Source organism: Gambusia affinis, linkage group LG07, assembly GCF_019740435.1.
Source record: "Gambusia affinis linkage group LG07, SWU_Gaff_1.0, whole genome shotgun sequence".
Classification (NCBI taxonomy): domain Eukaryota; kingdom Metazoa; phylum Chordata; class Actinopteri; order Cyprinodontiformes; family Poeciliidae; genus Gambusia; species Gambusia affinis.
The window spans coordinates 12,981,579-13,000,565 of record NC_057874.1 but is presented as its reverse complement, the minus strand read 5'-3'; the positions used below and the strand labels follow the sequence as shown (position 1 = coordinate 13,000,565).

The following is an 18,987-nucleotide window of genomic DNA, read 5'->3' as shown; positions in this document are numbered from 1 at the left end:
AAATAAGCTCCAGAAATCTTTCCCAACTGGAGTAGTAAAAGGGATAGATCCCCTATAATTTAAATGTGAAGCATTTCCTCAACCCACATCATAATCACTACACTGAGACTGTCTGAATAAAATGAGGCAGATTTTATGTCTAGTTCTGTCATCAATGTCCAACGTCTGACTTAGATCAATTAAAGTCAGTTCACAATTCAACAATAAAAAAGAGACTTGACCAAAAACCACTGCTTACCTAAAAATAAACAAAGATATTCCTCTGGGAAAATATTCTGTAAACTGACTAAATGGTATGAGGCTGCTTTGCCTCTTTGGAACCTCAAAGAGGCACTGCAGTTAATGAAACCATAAATGTTACTCTCTAGACTAAAATCTTGTTCTAAAATACAATTGTAGAAAAGCTCAAACACTGTTTTACTGTGCATCAGGACAATGGTCTGAAGTACACCAGTAAATCCAGTGTATGGCTCAAAACAAAATTGAAGGATTTGGAGTATCCCAGTCAGATTGCAGACTTGCATTATGTTGAGATTATTTGACAACATCTTGAACAGGAGAGTCATGCTTAAAAACCGTCCAGTGTGACTGAATTATTTAACAGTTCTGCAAAAAAAGGGATTGGGCCAAAATCCGAGGCCTAGAGGACATTTTTTGTTTTGGTTAGTTCTTAGAATAAGAACATGAGAGCCATTACCAAAAAGAGTGTCAATCATCTTGGGAGCATAAACTCTGTTGTAATCATTGATTTCTTGAGATCTTTTCTTTCTGTGTTTTCACAGATCCATTCAAACCATTTATTATCTTCTCAAACCGCCATGAAATCCGGCGCATTGATCTGAACAAGGGGGAGTTCAGTGTCTTAGTGCCTGGCCTCAGAAACACCATCGCCCTGGATTTCCATCTTAACCAGAGTTCCCTGTACTGGACTGACGTAGTGGAGGATAAGATATATCGTGGGAAGTTGTCTGAGAATGGAGGTAAGTGGTTGTTTATATATAAAGCCTAAATATTGCTTAATATGTATTTATTTTTTTACAAATAAGCTACTATTTCTTTTCTTATGACACTTGCAGTCTAAGTGGCTTGAAATGATATACATAAATTGATGAGATGTTTTCTAAAACTTGTACTTTCAATGCCTCTATTCATGTTTTGTTTTCAGTCTGTTTTTAATGTAGAAAGATGGATGAGTTGAAAATGTGCTAGCCAGTTTTATTGATTGAAACTTTATAGAAAAATGCTTGGATCAGACAAAGATGGCCAAACCAAAACATTAGCTATACATTATCTATTTGCTGTAGAAGTTAAAACAAATACAGTTTCACTGGTAAGTAATTTTCTTTACACTTTGCAATGTGTTTTACATTATTGTAACGAACATTGGACAAACATGTTTTTTTCTGCAGATATTGCAGTATTATTTTAGACTATGGAATTAATTGTTTAATGTAAAAGTCATAATAAGGTTGATGAACCGTTGTTTCAAAACCTCAAATCTTTGATTCTAGCTTGGTGGCCTATCCACTTTGGAAATGACTCTACCGTTAGACTGCTAGCTGTTAGCTTGAATAGCAAACTGACCACTTCCTTAGCTAGTTGTTAGTTTGACCAGCCACTACAATGATTAGCTGTTAAATTAAAAGCTACAACAGATAGTTAAGCTAATAGTTATCTGACTAACTGTGGGCTTGACTAACCATCAGCTGATTAGTGCTTATTTTCCACTAGCTATTTGCTTTACTAGTCGCTAGCTTAAGGACCTGTTAGCTGACTATCTCTTTGTTTAATTGGATGTTGTTAACTGCTAGGTTAGTATTATTTTCCTCTCATCTGCGTTTGGCTGCCAACTGACTTGCTGTTGCTTCAATCTCCTATGAAAACAGGAGTTACAAGAAACTTGGTTACAAGTTACTTCCAGTTTCTTGGTTACTTCCAACAGTAATTCGTGTACCCACTGTAACTTGTGGGTACAGTTCACTGCATAAAACATCTTCTTCAAACGACTCCAATGAATGAACCCATTTCAGAAAATCCCAATGGTCTCTTTAAAGGCCTGTCAGTTACAGAGGTCTGTATTGAAGTTGTTTGGGGTCTTGAGCATGTCAACACTGTTCAGAACACAATACTGACTCATCCCAAATAATTACTCATCACTCTCATTAGGGAGGCAGTGAGAAATTAAAGGGTTAGACAGAGGCTGTGATCTCTCTTTAGCCCTGACACCACATATTTAGCGTTTAGGAGCTGCTCTGTAATTGTACTGTCACTTTGTCTTTTGTTTTTATTGTGTCGTTTTGTTTTCTCTACATGGCATCTAAACACTTCATTAGGGGGCAATTTGTGATACTCGGAGTCTTATTACTCCACTGATACCTTGTGGCTGTCTGGATGGATTTTATAGATCTTTACAAAATTTCTAAGTACTAAACCCCTGCAGATCAGTGCTGTGGGCTACAGTAGCCTGAAAAAGCTGTCATCAGCAGATTCTTGCCAGCAGAGCCTTTAACCATGTGAAATTAAATAGCGTGCAAATTCAACAAGTACCTTCAGCACCCAGACAATTATTTGTTTTCCTAAATAGCCTGATGAAACAAGATTTAATTGGGCATCACATGAAAAAGCTTTGAAGAGTTCCACCAATACAACTTTATAAGTGGCTGCAGATGAAGGACCTGATAAAAATCAGGATGATTGAATGTTTTCCTTGTCTCTTTTTCTCCTCCTTCAGCTTTAACCAGCTTTGATGTAGTGATCCAGTATGGGTTGGCTACACCCGAGGGTCTGGCAGTGGACTGGATAGCGGGAAACATTTACTGGGTGGAAAGCAACCTTGATCAGATCGAGGTGGCCAAGTTGGACGGCACTATGAGGACTACTCTGCTGGCTGGGGAAGTGGAGCACCCTAGAGCTATTGCTCTTGACCCCCGTGATGGGTAACAGCTGCCTCCTGCAAATAAAACAGAGCACAGTCACAACAAGTCACTATGTTCAAATATATTTCTGCAGAATCCTCTTCTGGACAGACTGGGATGCTAGTTTGCCGAGGATTGAGGCTGCATCCATGAGCGGAGAAGGCAGGAAGACAATCCATAAGGAGACGGGCAGTGGAGGATGGCCTAACGGACTCACTGTGGATTATCTGGAGCGGCGCATCCTGTGGATCGATGCCAGGTCAAACAAAAAAAAAAAATACCTTTTAACATTCACATTTTATAGATCTTTACAGAAACATGTAGCTAAAATTGTTACTTTCACAGATCCGATGCCATTTATTCTGCTAAGTATGATGGTTCTGGACTGATTGAGGTCCTGAGAGGCCATGAGTACCTCTCGCATCCTTTTGCTGTCACCATGTACGGTGGAGAGGTTTACTGGACGGACTGGAGGACCAACACGCTGGCCAAGGCAAACAAGTGGACTGGGAACAACGTGACTGTGGTCCAGAGAACTAATACACAGCCCTTTGACCTGCAGGTCTACCATCCATCCAGACAGCCACAAGGTATCAGTGTATTCAATCATTATTTCCCAACTAGAGGTCAATATTATTATTATTATTATTATTATTATTATTATTATTATTATTATTATTATTATTATTATTATTTGCTGTAAATGTACCTGACAAAGTATTACATTCAACTATAAGTGCTTTTCTTTTGGTTGCACAGTTCCTCCAGTTTTTATCTTGCCATTGTTTCGTGTTCAGTTGTGTTTTGACTGCAGAGATGCACCAATCAGGCTTGTCTTGGCCTGCACTGATTTCTGATTTCTTGCACTCTTAAGACTGAGTTATAGTTGCACTTTTGAAAGTTGGGGTTGAGCTCGTGTGAGCCAAGACAGCGGTACGGCGTTTATAGTTAACGTGTACGTTGGAGCCATGTTCTCCAAGAGGGTTTATATAAATCCCAGTGCAAGGGGAGCTGCTCTGTAAGAGCATCTTCCAAATCATCCAGTTTGTGTCAATGGTGGGACGTGCAATCCACACTGAGTTGCAAAAATTCAGAGGTGCACAACCAGGCACTGCGACAGCGGCGAGGCAAACATGCAGTGTTTGGGTCGATGCACCGCTGCGCATCCTGTTCTATATGTCAACTATAAACCTGGCTTTAACCTACCCATCCCAGTTTGGACCAATTTTGATTTTGGTTTATTATGAGCTGAGGGAGAGGGAAATTTAGCTGGTTTAATCTCTGTTTTTCAGGAATGTGGATAGTTTTCTTTGCAAATTTTCACCTATTGGAGGAACCAGGCTACTCGGGTAGATATCTGTTACAGAAAATAGTCGGGAAGTTGTACATTTCATACCTCAACATCTTGTGCTGGTTGAACTTTCCCCACATTTTGCTTCAGTCATCTCCTGGTTTTAGTTTTCAGTTCATAGGTACTGTTAACTTTAAAATAAATAACAAAAGCAGTCTGAATAAGTTTGGACAATCATAATATATTACACACTCTTTTGCAATGTTTATTTGTAATAAATCAATGATAGCGGACATATTTAGATGAATTTAATAAAGCACCGTGGAGGCAATAAAAGAAAGAAAACATTCATCAGCCATTTTGTTGGGATAAAATGGTCAGAATATTTTACATTTATTTTCAGAAGTGTAGTTATAAAGTTAACAATTGTAGGAACTGTGGATCGTCACTGTGATTTTTTTTTTTTTAAGATTGTGTGGCGTTAGTGTCCTTTTCTATTAGTAGCTTCACAAGAAGAATGGCAGAAAGAGGAGAGGAAGAAATGCAGAAAATGGCCTGGGGTCGGGACCATCAGTCTCTGAAATACTCTGACCAACTAATTTACTGTTTGTGCACCTGATAAAATTACCGACCGTCTGCATGTGCACCTTCTCAGTCCTTCTTCTAATCTACACTGTCGTCTGTGCAGCTCCAAATCCCTGCGCAGCTAAAGATGGCAAAGAGCCCTGCTCCCACCTCTGCTTGATCAACTACAATCAGACATTCTCGTGTGCGTGTCCCCACCTCATGAAGCTGGGCCCCGACAAACAGACGTGCTTTGGTAAGTCTAAACGCGGTTTTCTTTTTTTTTTTTTTCTTGTTGTTGCTGCTTGTGTGTAGAAATGTGAGTCTCTGAAGAGGGAACGTCTAAGCTTAACGTAGTGTTTTCTTTTTGATAGTGGCAGGCTGTTTATTTATTTTTTTTGCTTGAGTTTAATATTCAGGGCAAGGCTCTCAATTATGTGGTGTGGTATTGGATCCGAGGAGCCATTATTACTGTCCCCCACATCCACAACATACTCTTGCCTGACTGATACAGTTTGACGGAGTCATTAGTCTCCCATCTCAATCCCCCCCTTTCTATTTCTTATTTCTATCTCTGAAGCTGCGCAGATTTAAACAAACAGTGACTGCTGAGTTTATCCTATTTGTTATGAATTGAATTTACTCTCACCTCGGCTGCTGCGCTATTACCCTGCTAGATATAATCACGTCAGTCAAAAATACAATTGAATTAAGTGTTTATTCAAGCAGCAGGAATAAAACAAAGAAGCATTCATCCTTGCAGCAACTATCCTTCCACAGATTAAGCATTACTTCCTTTTCAGAGATTACCCTTTTGACTTGCTGCTGCACTTACCGCTTGACTAATTTCATTGGACGCATGTCATCATCTCGTCTCCCCCTCACAGAGTCTCGCCAGTTTCTGCTTTACGCTCGACAAATAGAGATCAGGGGAGTGGATATAGATAACCCATACTACAACTACATCATCTCCTTCACTGTGCCGGACATCGACAACGTGACGGTGGTGGACTACGACGCTCTAGAGCAGCGCATCTACTGGTCAGATGTGCGGACACAAACTATCAAGCGAGCTTTTATAAACGGAACCGGAGTTGAGACCGTGGTCTCTGCTGGTAAGGACGATGAGGCAGAACATCTTTCAAAGGATCGTTACTTGGACTTGTGAAGGAAATGTCTGTTTGGGCAGATTACTTTAGTCTAAATTTAAAATAAAATTTGAGAAACTACAAACTATATTAGGCACAGACTGAAAACATTATAGTATTTTACCATTGAAATTCAGATAAAAAAAATAAACTTCTGATGAATAGCGGGCTAATAGTCAAAATACAGCTAGCAGACAACCAGCATAAAGGTGTGCAGGCATTGTTCAATTGAAAAATCAATGAAAAAACTGTTTAAACTAAAAGAGCTCTAGTGATACGGAGTCACACTATAGTTTTACCTTTGTCTGCTCTACTGTCTATTATTTTTAAAAGGCTTGTTGAGTTTCTGTCTAAACCAAAGACTTGATCTACCATTTATGTTTGTTGTGTTTCATCAGACCTACCCAATACACACGGCCTGGCGGTGGACTGGGTGTCCAGGAACCTGTTCTGGACAAGCTATGATGCCAATAAGAAACAGATTAATGTCGCCAGACTGGATGGCTCCTTTAAAAATGCTGTCATCCAGGGTTTGGACAAACCTCACTGTCTAGTGATGCATCCAATGCTGGGGTCAGTACCTCACACTCACACACACGGAAATAGAAAGAGGCTCCTCATAAAATTGTCAGATGTAGAAACACTCTCATTCTTGGAAACTGCTGTGAGACATTTTCTTTCTTTTACCCAGTGACCTTTTCTTCCATATATGGGTCCTTACTGAACCCCCAGCACATGTGGTCTCCACATATAAACAAACACATTCACTCCTATGACAAACACCATTCAGCTAACTTTGACTTTATAAGAACCCATTAAAACAGATATTTTGAATGCCAGCCCTATTCATTACAAAAGGCAATCTTATAGATTACTGTATATACTGTACTTTTCATGTAAATTCATAGCCCTGCTAAAGCAAATAGATAAATAAAAGACATAAAGAAAAGTCATATAGAGAGGAAATAACAGGATACTTTAGCTTTAGTGAAGAGCCATATTGTTCAAAAACTACCACTAGTTTTACTAATAATGTAAAACACATTACTGTGCATCTTCTCAGTTTTCCCCTTATGTAGTCGCTGTTAATAAATAGATTACGACAGCTAACCCTTAAGCATTTTCTTACTATAAAAATGGCTTTAAAGTTTGTTCTCTCATTTAATTCTCATCCTCTGCTGCTTCTGTCTTTTATTTTGACACTTTCTGAGCTCAGACAGACTCTGTGTCTGATTCACAGCCAGTGTCTCTGTCTTTTTCTCTCTTTTTCCATCTCAGTTTTCTTTGTTTATCCTATATCCTGTCTCCTCCAGCGTTACTTAAAACATTCATTTTTTCCCCTCCTGAAACTCTTCCCCCCACAATCTCCAAACAGAACTTGGCTCCAGCCTCCCCCTCGGTCAAACAGCGCACAGACAAACCATCTGTACCTCAAATACCGTGGTTCTGCAGGAATATGTGTGCCTTTGTGTGTTTGATTTCCATCTAGAAAGTGTGTCTGTTGTTTGTTTACTCCGTTGTCTCTTTGAAGGACTCGGTGAAGACAAGGACTGTTTCCGATCAGAGTTTTGTTGGTGTGTTTGAAAATGAGAAGCAGATGTTAGAACCATATGCTGGAGCTGCCTGCTTTCTCTGCCACACAAACACTCTTGACCCCAACTGGAGTGGGTGGGGTCAAGAAAGGTTGGGGCAGGATAATCTGTGTGTTTGCACTAAAAAAAGGGAAAAGCTTGAAAGAGGAAACGTGAATCCCCTAGTCTTTTTTTTCTTTTCTTTTTTTTCCCCGAGATATGTTGAATATAATAAAGGTTGTGGCTGGATGTGGTTAGAATTAAAAGGAAGTGATACATATTAAATGTAACTCGTATACGCAATGGCACAAAGGGCTGACAGTTGTATCTGGTTACGACGTGACATTAAACAATAAACTAAGTTAAAAAAGTTTTTAAAAAATAACAAAATTAAACTTTTTTGTTAGTTTATAAGTTCTCAGAGGTCAAAGAGTTTGCGAAATCTGGACCTCTAGCTTTAGAGTGACATACAGTAGATTTCAAAAGTGTCCCCTCCCCTGGAAGACATAATTGGGAAGTGGAATGTAAAGAATGCTTCATTTTCCGTCTTTTTCCTTTCTAGCAACACAAAATCTGAAAATTGTTGTTCTTACTTTAATCTGATATTCCTAAATAAAATCCAGTGTGACCAATTGCAATCAGTGTCAATCCAGATGTTCTATGAAAGCCTCAAAGGTATGTTAAAAAACGATAGTGGACAAACGGCATCACAAAGACCAAGACAGCAAATGGGTCAGAGAGAAAGTTTTAGAGAGATTTAAAGGAGGATGAGGTCATAAGACCAAAGAAGGGCTCCCAATGTGACAGACATGAGTCAAATTGATAATCGTAGGCAAGTCTTATTGCTGTTCACAGATGTTCTAGTTTGACTTCTTTTGCAAGAAATTTTGACAAACTTGTCAGTATTTGGCATGAAAAACTGGCTGGAACACATCCTGAGTTACAGTTCTTTGATTTTTATTTGTTAAAGAGTATCAGAACCATGTATCATTTGTGTCACACACACTACTTTGTCTTGGTCTACCAGAAAAAATTGCAATAAGATACAAAAAAGCTTGACAAATTTGCAAGGCTCTATAGGTTACACCAAGTATTTTTGAAATGTTCTGCTGATAAAAAGCCTTTAAAATCGATGGTTATCTGTGTGTCTACACCAGGAAGCTGTACTGGACAGACGGCGACAACATCAGCATGGCCAACACAGACGGCAGCAACCGCAGTGTCCTCTTCACCAACCAAAAAGGGCCTATTGGTGAGAGAACCATTGTGCCCCTGTGCTTGTGACTAAGAGACAGCTCCCCCTAGTGATGAGGTCAGACATTGCTCTTACATGCTCTTTTGTTTCCTAGGCCTTTCCATCGACTTTGACACAGCTCAGCTCTACTGGATCAGCTCAGGAAACAGCACCATCAACCGCTGCAACCTGGACGGTTCTGGACTAGAGGTGCTGGAAGGCACCAAGGGCAAGCTCATCAAGGCTACAGCGCTTGCTATTATGGGTAGGTCTTAATGTGGCCATTATCATAAACACTTTATTGTAGCTGCAGTTTCAGCAGAAATGTGTAATGTCTATGTTGTCTGATGTTCACCAAAGGGGATAAGCTGTGGTGGGCGGACCAGGGAACTGACCAGATCGGAACGTGTGATAAAAAAGACGGTGGCAACTGGAAAGTCCTGAGGAACAGCACTTCGCCCATGATGTACATGAAGATCTACAACGAAACCGTGCAAAAAGGTGCAACATTTGTGTGTCAAAGTCCTTTGAAAGATAAAGTGCATCTGTCTGACAGAGGGTCTAATTTAAAGCCACTGAATGTTTATCACAGGCAACGCTGTTTAAACCCGGTTACTCATCTTTGATTTATTGTGTGTGTTTGTCTTTGTGCGTTTCGGCTCACAGGCACCAATTTCTGCAGCAAAAACAATGGAGACTGTTCCCAGCTGTGCCTCCCCACCTCCCACAACACCAGAGCCTGCATGTGCACTGCAGGATACAGCCTGCGAACCGGGCAGCAGTCCTGCGAGGGTAGGATGTGTTTGCACGTACACAGAGATCCTAATTTCAAACAAATTCTGCTTCACAGGCTAACATAAATGGTCAGGGCGTGGCTCAGATATTTCTGAGATCTACTTTTGTGTTTATTGCAGGAGTGGGCTCCTTCCTTCTGTATTCTGTTCATGAAGGCATTCGGGGTATTCCTCTGGACCCTTCAGACAAGTCCGATGCTCTAGTGCCTGTCTCTGGCACCTCACTAGCTGTTGGCATAGATTTCCACGCTGGTAAAGTTTTCTTCACCCCCCTCCCTCTCTGACTGTCTTGTTATAATTTCCCTTTATTGATCAGGAAGCCTGTTTTCTTTTGTTTGCTTTAGAGAATGATACAATCTATTGGGTGGATATGGGCCTGAGTACCATCAGCAGGGCCAAGAGAGATCAGACCTGGAGAGAAGACGTGATTACCAACGGCATCGGGAGAGTGGAGGGGATCGCTGTTGACTGGATAGCTGGTGAGAAGCATCACCAAAAAACACTGAACGATGTAAAACTTAAGAATGACGAAAAAAAAAAAAACAGCAATGCAGTCATTTGCTAGTTATATAGATAAATCATTTTAGTTTTTTTAGCATTTGATATTTAAAACAAGATGTCTATTTCAGTGGCGATGTTGTTAAATGTAAATAACGCTTACAGTTTAAAAAAAAACCCGAGATTCTTTTAAATCAACAAAAAATATGTGCTTTACTTGTACAGTTTTACAAGTGCTGCTCACAAAAAAACGCCACAAATCTTAGAAATATGGCTGCAGAAAAAGCTTCTTTTTGTAAATCGCCCATGGAAAAAGGTAAGTTGGATGCATTTTTAAAGATAGGTGCCTTTATGAGTGGGTAATAAACTCAACTGTTTGCAATTAAATGTATATACTCTTTTATTTAAAATCATGTAATTATGTTTTTATTTGAAGTTTACTGAATACAAAACAAAGTTTCCGCAAGAAAATTTGCTAAGCTCAGTGGTTGGGCGTTAGGGCAGTCATCCATCCAGCGGCTCGTCCTGTTTTTGAGTTAAAAAATGTTTAAGGTTGACAGGAAATTTGAAAATGTCACTTGAGAGTCTTGTTTTATTGAAAGATTGGAAGATTAACACCTTTTTATTTTATTTTTATTTTTTTTATTTTTTTTTAACCTTTTTAACTTAGTTAATTGTTTAATGTCACATCGTAAACATTTTATAAAGACTTAAGTAAATAATCAGTGCTTAGACTAGTGGGGGTACATGTAAAGCCTGGTGGCCTGCCAGGCTTATAATAAACTCAGGGAAACCCTGCAAAAATATAAAAAACTTTCACTAAAAAGGGGCAGATGAGCAAAACACGTAATTTTTAGACTATATATACACAGTGGACGTGCATCTTGCCTACAGATCTGTCTGTTTTTCAACATTTCTCCTCTGTCCTACACAGGAAACATTTATTGGACTGACCAAGGTTTCGATGTGATCGAGGTGGCTCGCCTGAATGGCTCCTTCCGGTACGTGGTGATCTCCCAGGGCCTGGACAAGCCACGCGCCATCACCGTGCATCCTGAGAAAGGGTGAGAATTACAAAATGAAATACGCCGTGCAGCTTAACCACCAAATTTGTAGTTTCAGTTCACTATTGCTTACACTATTTAAGTGTTTCTGTGCTCCTACATGCTTTTGCCGGCAGCTACCTGTTCTGGACAGAGTGGGGTCAGTACCCCCGCATCGAACGATCCCGCCTGGATGGTTCACAGAGGGCCATCCTGGTCAACGCTAGTATCAGCTGGCCCAACGGGATCTCCATTGACTATGCGGTAAGCCACAACGGAGCACTTCTTTATGCTTTTAAGATGAAGGTGCAGGGAGTGTGCAGCATCGTGATTACTTCATGTTGGTGTGTAGGACGGTCTGCTGTACTGGTGTGATGCCAGGACAGACAAGATTGAGCGTATTAACCTGGAGACTGGAGAAAACAGGGAGGTGGTGCTGGCCAGCAACAACATGGACATGTTCTCTGTGTCTGTGTTTGAGAGCTACATCTACTGGAGTGATAGGTCAGATATTCCCCAGCTGCTCATTATGATTTTCTTTACGTTTCCAAGCAATAGCGTCTGATGAACGCTTTGCATTTCGTGCAGGACACATGCGAATGGTTCCATTAAAAGAGGCAACAAGGACAATGCCTCAGACTCCGTCTCTCTGAGAACTGGTATTGGTGTCCAGCTTAAAGATATCAAGGTTTTCAACAGGGACAGGCAGCAAGGTAAGCAAAACCAAAGAAGGGGAAAAAAATACCCCCAATTTGATTTGAAAATCAATGCAGCTCCTTATGTTTGTGTCTGTTTGCAGGAACAAATGTGTGCAAAGTGAACAATGGTGGCTGTGAGCAGCTCTGCCTTTACCGCGGCAATGGCCAGCGCACTTGTGCCTGCGCTCATGGCATGCTGGCCGAGGACAGCAGCGGCTGCCGTGACTACGACGGCTACCTTCTCTACTCGGAGCGCACCATACTCAAAAGTGTCCACCTGTCAGATGAGAACAACCTGAACGCGCCCATAAAGCCATTCGAAGATCCGGAGCACATGAAGAACATCATCGCTCTCACCTTTGACTACAGAGGAGGAGGGGGCAAAGGAGCCAACCGCATCTTCTTCAGCGACATTCACTTCGGCAACATCCAGCAGATCAGCGATGATGGATTGGACCGCAAAACTGTCGTAGAGAGTGAGTTTCCCTACTTTTCAGTTTTAGTTTTTCGGTCAACTTTTATCTCCTCATAAAAACATTCATACTTTTCAAGTTGCATTTTTTAACATTACAAGCAAATGTTTGAGGGGTGCCTCTATGATAAACCACCACAAAGTAGTTCAAGGCTGAAAAGCAGAAAGAAACTGATACACGTACTGTACTATAAATTGTACTCATACGAATTTGAAAAGTACGGCATAGATGTGTTTGTATTTAGTCCCTCTGAATCAAAATACTTTGTAGAAATTGTCTGTTCAAATGCCCCGTGTACAAAACGAAGGAGTTCAAAGGGTAAGGATATTTCTACAGATATTTTCTCTATTTATCTTCTTTCCTTTTTATTCCCACATTCTCCTCCAACATACAAACCCTGTCATTTGCCAAACTGTGTTTTTTTTCCAACCTTTTTCTTTTGATTTTAGAAAAGGGCTTGCGTGTAACCATCAGCCCCCTGATGAGAAATCTTCCTGGAGAAGAAAGCTGCAAGGTTTTCCATAGAAACTCCTACTTATGTAAACAGAACCAGGAAATCTTTCTTCTCAAGTTGTTGCCAAACCCAAGATAAAGGGGAATTATTTTTTTTATTTATTCTTTGAGAACAAAATGGACAGGAGGTCCAGAAACAAATAGACCTTCATTTACTTTATCTGAGCACAACAAAACACAGGTGCAATGTTAATGTTTTACCAAAGGAGCTTCGCTTTAATCTGTTCAACAAGGAGTGTGATTCAGAATTGGTTCTCCTACTGCGCCCGTAAACCTTCCACACCCACAGCAAATCTTGGGATCGTCTTATGCAATGCAGTTCTCCTATCTGTAATCTACATTACAGATAAAAAAATAAAAAAAAAGTGTATTTTTGTTTCTTTACCACATAAGGCGTTCAGATTGAACAAATGCTGTCTTCAAACATTGGTTTTCAAGTTGTACGACAGGCTTTTAACTAGATTGAAGTCTGGACTTTAACCAGGTAATTTACTCATGATTATGCTTTGATCCATATTGCTGGCTCTCAAACATTTTATAGTAAGTAACACCCAAGTAAACAAAGTTTGACAAGTACTGCAATTTCAACAAACTTATTTCATTTACAACAATGGGACAAAAGGAAAATAAGCTTCATAATTTGTTGCTTAACACTTATTTGTTTGTTTGGCATAATTGGTCAGAAGCGGGAGTTTAATTTAATGTTCTATTGTTACTCTGAAATGTACATTTACAAGATTTAAAGTTGGAGAAATTAATAGATTCTGAGTCCAAGTCAGAGGATTCTTACCAACCCCAATGTCAAAATCCAAAATGGCTACTTTGCGCTTTAGTCGTGGCTGAATATGAACAGGAATGACTTTTTATTTGTACTTTTTATACAAGTCACATACTGTGCTTTATTAAACTAGTTGCTGTGCTGTTTGACAATACAAATCTCAGAAAAATGATTACGTTGAATTGCTACTAGTAGGTCTCCTGATGAACAAATAACAGGCATTAATTAACTAATTTTATTGATTATCTAACTTGAGACAGAAATAAATTTAGATTTGATGCTATTTGCTGATCTGAGATTGAACTTTACAAAGGAATAAATCACAGCTTAAGCTGACCCCAGCATTTGTTCCTGGCCCACTTTCATCAGTTGCTCCACAATTATTACATTCATATTTTTCTTGCAAATTATTAATGCTAAGATTTCATCTAAGTACCACTGAATGCAGACCATAAATACCTTTTAGCTCTAGCTGCAATGTGTTGCTGTACAGACAATGACCCTAAACATGCAGTCAGTTTTCTTTAGCGGGTTTGCTCTATCGGCTACATGGCTTGTAAACACTCCAGCCTTCTTATCTCATATATTTCTTGCCACTCTTTCCCGGAATAGACTATTCCTACTGTTCTTGTAAACCATCTGGACACAAAGCAGATTTTAAGGTCGTTTTGCACAATAATGTTTCAATGCAACTCAAGGGTGAATATCGGTTTACAACGAGTGGCATAGCTTTCCAGTTTCAGTCTGTCGCTGATGCCAAGTGGCAGCCATTTTATTCACAGGTCTTACAGCATAAAGTTTGTTTTCCAGTCAGTGAGTTGGTTACATTAATACTGTCAGACAACAGACAACACCACATTGTTCTTTACGTTTTGTCGTTCCCGTTTGAAAATCCTCAGCAGATCCTGTCTGAACTTTTGGGACATCAGGACGTAGAGGATAGGGTTCATCACTGTGGAGGAGGTTGCCATTAGCCGAGCAAACACACTAAAGGCGCCATAACGCGGCGCGGCCCCAGTGGCCCCCGAGTTCGGATTGGCCAGTAAGGCCAGAGTCAGTCCATACGAGGGCAGCCAGCACACAGTAAAGGCCAGCACCAGCATGGCTGTTGTCTGAGTCACTTTGCTTTGATAGCGCTCGACTTGGGCGGCCCTGCCAGCTTGCTGGCCTCGCCACAGGAACACGTAGATGCTGCCGTATGCCACTGCGATGGTGACCAGTGGAAGCATGAAGGCTGCAAGGAAGTGAAACAGTCCATAAATCATCTGCTGCTCGTGAGATAGGAAGGCAAAGCAAGTGTGGCCATCAGTGATTTGTCGAGGGGGTCCCACAGAGCGGAAAGCCAACTGAGGGGCTCCGAGAGAGCAGGCTGGGACCCAGATGAGGACGGCGATCATGGAGACCCTGCGAGGGATGAGCAGGCTGTATGCTCTGGTGGGTTTCACCACAGTCAGATAACGAGAGACGGCCAGCGCCGCCAGGGTGAAGACGCTGGCGGACGAGCAGGCAGATCCCAGGAAGCCCACCAGACGGCACATGACGTTCCCAAACGGCCACTTCTGCATGGCTATGGAAACCGTGTAGAAGGGAATCGTGGAGAGCAGAAGCAGATCTGCAGCGCTCAGAGCCAGCAGCAGGATGTCCGTTCCCGTGCCCATCGTGGCTTGTCCAGTGCGTCCCACCCCCCTCCTCTGTCGTCCACACAAGATCACCATCACTAAGCTGTGTCCAGTAACTCCCAGGATCAAAATGAGCGAATCCATTATGGGGACGAGGATCTGCTCCACGCTGCTGCTGTTCCCCACCGGACCCTCTGGACCTGAAGAGTTCAGCATCCTGTCCTCAGTCCAGGTCATTCTGACGCTCTTAATACTCCCCAACTGCTTGTTTGGTCATTACACTCAGCCAGTCATAAAACAGCTGATAATACCTGTAGAAAGGATTAGTCACAGTCAATAACAGTCTTCCAAGAAATAACATCACACGGAGTTCCAGACACGTAACAATGAGGGTGCTGACAATTACCAGGCAGTTTTTAGAGGAGAAGGTGATTGTTAAACATAAACACCTGCTTCTTCTTGACATGCTCCTATCGGGACATGACCGTCAACATAACAGACTTGTTTAGCGATGCATCTAGTTTCCATGTGCCATCCAATCAGCTCTTTGCTCCTCTTTGGTCTCCCGTTGATCTTGAATGAAAGCTGTGAGCTCAGGTCTGACTCCTCACAGCAGCCCACCACTCCACATCACTTCTCAGTCGGACAAATCAATCCACGGGCCTCTTTTCTCCGCAGAGAGGGATATTCTGCAAAGCGTATTGGGAGCATGATGTGAACGGAGAAGGTGAAAAGCTCGACTGTAAGCGGTAGGTGAACTCTGGACTGATTATGAGACAGTACAGCAGAGATGGGTTGGTCGGCTCTCTGTGGGAGGACCTAATGAGGCCAAGCAAAGTTTTTTTGTTTTTTTTTCCCATGCTTCATCATTTTAGGTTCTTATCACAAACGATAAGATTTGTTTAGAAGTCCTTGTGCATGGATGTACAAAATATGCATAGATACTATAAATAAACAAGAGGAGTCAGTGGAACGGCGTTCGCCTGCAAAATCTGGGTAATTATTGACTTCCACCCTGATAGCAAACACTGAGCAGCTATCACACCTACTGCAGGCAGCTGCCATAAAATCTGTGTCAGGAAAGCCACCATTAGGAGTTATAAAACTGGAAGGCATCTGTATGATTGGCAACAGCAAATGTATACATGCTGAGATAATTTAGGTCAACAAAAAGATCAAGGAGTTTGTGTAAAACTGAAGATTTGGAGATTTACAGCTCATTAGCAGCTCTAAGGAGAGAGGGAACAAGGAAGAATATATTATATGTACATCGATTTTTACTCTGCAGTGATTTATGAATGCAGAAAAAGCGTTGTTTGGCAAGTTGCTCAACTTCGGAGCAGCATTGCTTCACTTAGAAACATTCATAACAGAAACAGTGATTCGTGTCTGGTGTTAGACTGAAGATGTGCCTCATCTGGCAAGGAGCCTGACTGGGTATTTGGCCAGAAGTGGGAAAGACTTAGTGAGGTCGTAGCCAGTCCTGAGAAAAGACCTCTTTTATCATTATTAACAATGTTCCTAGGAGATCTTGGAAAATATGGAATTTAAATGTGAGGATTTTCTACGGATGAGAGCATAGTAAAATATGTGTAATCCATATCTGTCTGTTTAAGAACTGTGTAATAAAATGAACTATTACAGAAGTTTATTTTTATTCTAAAGCAGTCCTGCTCTTAACGAAACCTTGTAAGCGTGCTTGTGTGGCTGTTTCTCATTAGCAGCACAGCTGTTCTCAGTCTGAACTTTGTGTTCCTCTATCCTATGGTGTACTCTACCTCCCTACAGGCAGAAAGAAATCACAACCTTTTGCTCATTTCAAGGTTGTGCAACAGAACATGACCCGCTCTCATCCGTTGATGATGTAGTGTAATAAAAAGTCATCTTGTGTCCTTTTGGCATTGTGGTTGTTGGGCAAAAGACCTCAAGGACATATTACTCCCAACTCCAGACTACCAGGCAGCACTTACCTGCAGGCAGAGGACTGCGTTTGGCATCAGAACACACCCTGTGACTGACATGCTTCTTCGCTTTCCTTCCTGTGTCAGATGTGGGCTCCGTGGAGGGCTTGGCGTACCATAGAGGCTGGGATATGTTATACTGGACCAGCTACACTACGTCAACCATCACCCGCCACACTGTGGACCAAAGCCGCTGGGGCGCCGTTGACCGGAACACCGTGGTCACGATGTCGGGAGACGACCACCCGAGGGCGTTCGTGCTTGACGAGTGTCAGAGGTCAGAGCTGGTTTGGTTCTTAACTGTCACACATTTGTTCTTAGCACTGACCATGTCTGTGTTGCGGTATCTCTACCGACAGCCTGATGTTTTGGACCAACTGGAATGAGCAATCTCCCAGCATCATGCGTGCTACGCTGGCTGGTTCTAACGTGCTGGTGATCATCGGCACAGATATTAGGACCCCCAACGGGCTGGCCATCGACCACCGAGCTGAAAAGCTTTATTTCTCTGATGCCACCCTTGACAAGATTGAGCGCTGCGAGTATGATGGCAGTCGGAGATACGTACGTAATCACATATCCGACCTTTGTATGGCTGTGCTTATAGTAGCAATAGAATATGTGTGGTTGTAATTTCCTGATGAACTGAGGTCATAAATTATTTCTACCTCAGGTGGTGCTGAAGAACGAGCCGGTCCATCCGTTTGGCCTGGCTGTTTACGGAGACTACATCTTCTGGACGGATTGGGTCAGGAGGGCTGTCCTTCGCGCCGACAAATACACCGGGGCTGAAATGAAGGTGCTGCGTGCCGACATCCCCCAGCAGCCCATGGGCATTGTTGCCGTGGCCAACGACACAAACGGCTGTAAGTCAGGGCTCAGCATGATGTGTGAAGTGATTACTTTGTCATTATTGCAGCTCTCCACAAATAACCTGACTTAAACAGCAGCATCATGTGCAGAAAAAGCTGATCTAGGTTTTTGTTAATATTTATGCGCATGAATTCAGATTCTCTATGCAAATTGTATGGTGTTGTCTACATTTTTAAAACAACACCGCTGCTTGCAGATAAACATGCAAGCCTTAAAATAGTATAGATATCTGTATCTGAGGGCTTGATATTCAAGCATGAGAAAATCCTGGACTTCTCTACTTGGGATTGGTATGATTGCTATGTGATAAATGGTCTTGCCACAGTTGCAAGGTCTAATTTCTAGGTACCATGTGCAGCTTTGTTTACTTCTCACAATCCTCATGTTTGCACAGGTGAGTTCTCTCTGTGCCGAGTCCATAACGGAGGATGTCAGGACCTGTGTCTGCTGAGCTCTGAAGGAAGAGTCACCTGCGGCTGCCGTGGCGAACGAAAGCTTTTGGACGACAACACCTGCACTGGTACGACGAGGGCCAGATTAACTAAAAACAGTCTGGGTTAACATGTGTGGATCCATAATCAAGCATTAATGCGCTCTAAATATTTTAACTAGATTCTATTTTATGAGAATCTTTTCACCAATCTAGCTATTGCTTCTGATCTCTGAGGGAATAGCCTGCAATTAATAATTTAAGCAATATACGTTTCGACAAAAAAAAAAAGATATTTTGTTGGAGTTCATTTTGGTTTTTAATGAGGTTTAAATTGAAAACTTTCACTTTTGCCCTCCTCTGTGCCTCAGGCGTCAACTCCACCTGTACAGGCGTTGATGAGTTTGAGTGCGGAAACGGAGACTGCGTGAACTACACTCTCACTTGTGACGGCATGGCTCACTGCAAGGACAAGTCTGATGAGAAACAGTCCTATTGTGGTGAGGACAATCTTCCCTCTGTACAATAATCTATTTTTTTTTTCTGACATTGGAAGTTTCAGCCCATTTCTCTCTGGTTCTCAG

The 18,987-nt window shown here is 41.6% G+C and overlaps 2 protein-coding genes across 4 annotated transcripts in view; one reads left to right on the top strand and one right to left on the bottom strand.

The window, feature by feature from the left end:
- LOC122834483 (low-density lipoprotein receptor-related protein 1-like) overlaps positions 1 to 18,987 on the top strand; it is a 109,790-nt gene that overhangs the window by 70,036 nt on the left and 20,767 nt on the right. For both annotated transcript variants that reach the window (XM_044122967.1, XM_044122966.1), the window contains exons 24-46: positions 783 to 980; positions 2,732 to 2,936; positions 3,010 to 3,174; positions 3,261 to 3,505; positions 4,895 to 5,026; positions 5,658 to 5,885; positions 6,317 to 6,491; positions 8,647 to 8,741; positions 8,839 to 8,988; positions 9,084 to 9,224; positions 9,390 to 9,515; positions 9,638 to 9,769; positions 9,862 to 9,996; positions 10,950 to 11,079; positions 11,196 to 11,322; positions 11,411 to 11,562; positions 11,647 to 11,771; positions 11,858 to 12,232; positions 17,188 to 17,377; positions 17,460 to 17,664; positions 17,774 to 17,966; positions 18,368 to 18,493; positions 18,775 to 18,903. In XM_044122967.1, the coding sequence (XP_043978902.1) occupies positions 783 to 980; positions 2,732 to 2,936; positions 3,010 to 3,174; positions 3,261 to 3,505; positions 4,895 to 5,026; positions 5,658 to 5,885; positions 6,317 to 6,491; positions 8,647 to 8,741; positions 8,839 to 8,988; positions 9,084 to 9,224; positions 9,390 to 9,515; positions 9,638 to 9,769; positions 9,862 to 9,996; positions 10,950 to 11,079; positions 11,196 to 11,322; positions 11,411 to 11,562; positions 11,647 to 11,771; positions 11,858 to 12,232; positions 17,188 to 17,377; positions 17,460 to 17,664; positions 17,774 to 17,966; positions 18,368 to 18,493; positions 18,775 to 18,903 (3,879 nt within the window). The remainder of the gene's footprint in view (positions 1 to 782; positions 981 to 2,731; positions 2,937 to 3,009; positions 3,175 to 3,260; positions 3,506 to 4,894; positions 5,027 to 5,657; positions 5,886 to 6,316; positions 6,492 to 8,646; positions 8,742 to 8,838; positions 8,989 to 9,083; positions 9,225 to 9,389; positions 9,516 to 9,637; positions 9,770 to 9,861; positions 9,997 to 10,949; positions 11,080 to 11,195; positions 11,323 to 11,410; positions 11,563 to 11,646; positions 11,772 to 11,857; positions 12,233 to 17,187; positions 17,378 to 17,459; positions 17,665 to 17,773; positions 17,967 to 18,367; positions 18,494 to 18,774; positions 18,904 to 18,987) is intronic.
- LOC122834487 (delta-type opioid receptor) lies at positions 14,264 to 16,095 on the bottom strand. Of its 2 annotated transcripts, none has more exons than XM_044122978.1 (2): positions 15,546 to 16,095; positions 14,264 to 15,450 (listed from the first exon to the last, which is right to left on the bottom strand). In XM_044122978.1, exon 2 carries the CDS (start codon positions 15,374 to 15,376, stop codon positions 14,357 to 14,359), a length of 1,020 nt encoding a protein of 339 aa, XP_043978913.1. In that variant the 5' UTR covers positions 15,377 to 15,450; positions 15,546 to 16,095; the 3' UTR covers positions 14,264 to 14,356. The 2 variants fall into 2 exon arrangements, with proteins under 2 accessions (XP_043978913.1, XP_043978914.1); XM_044122979.1 differs by having other exon boundaries at positions 15,589 to 16,095.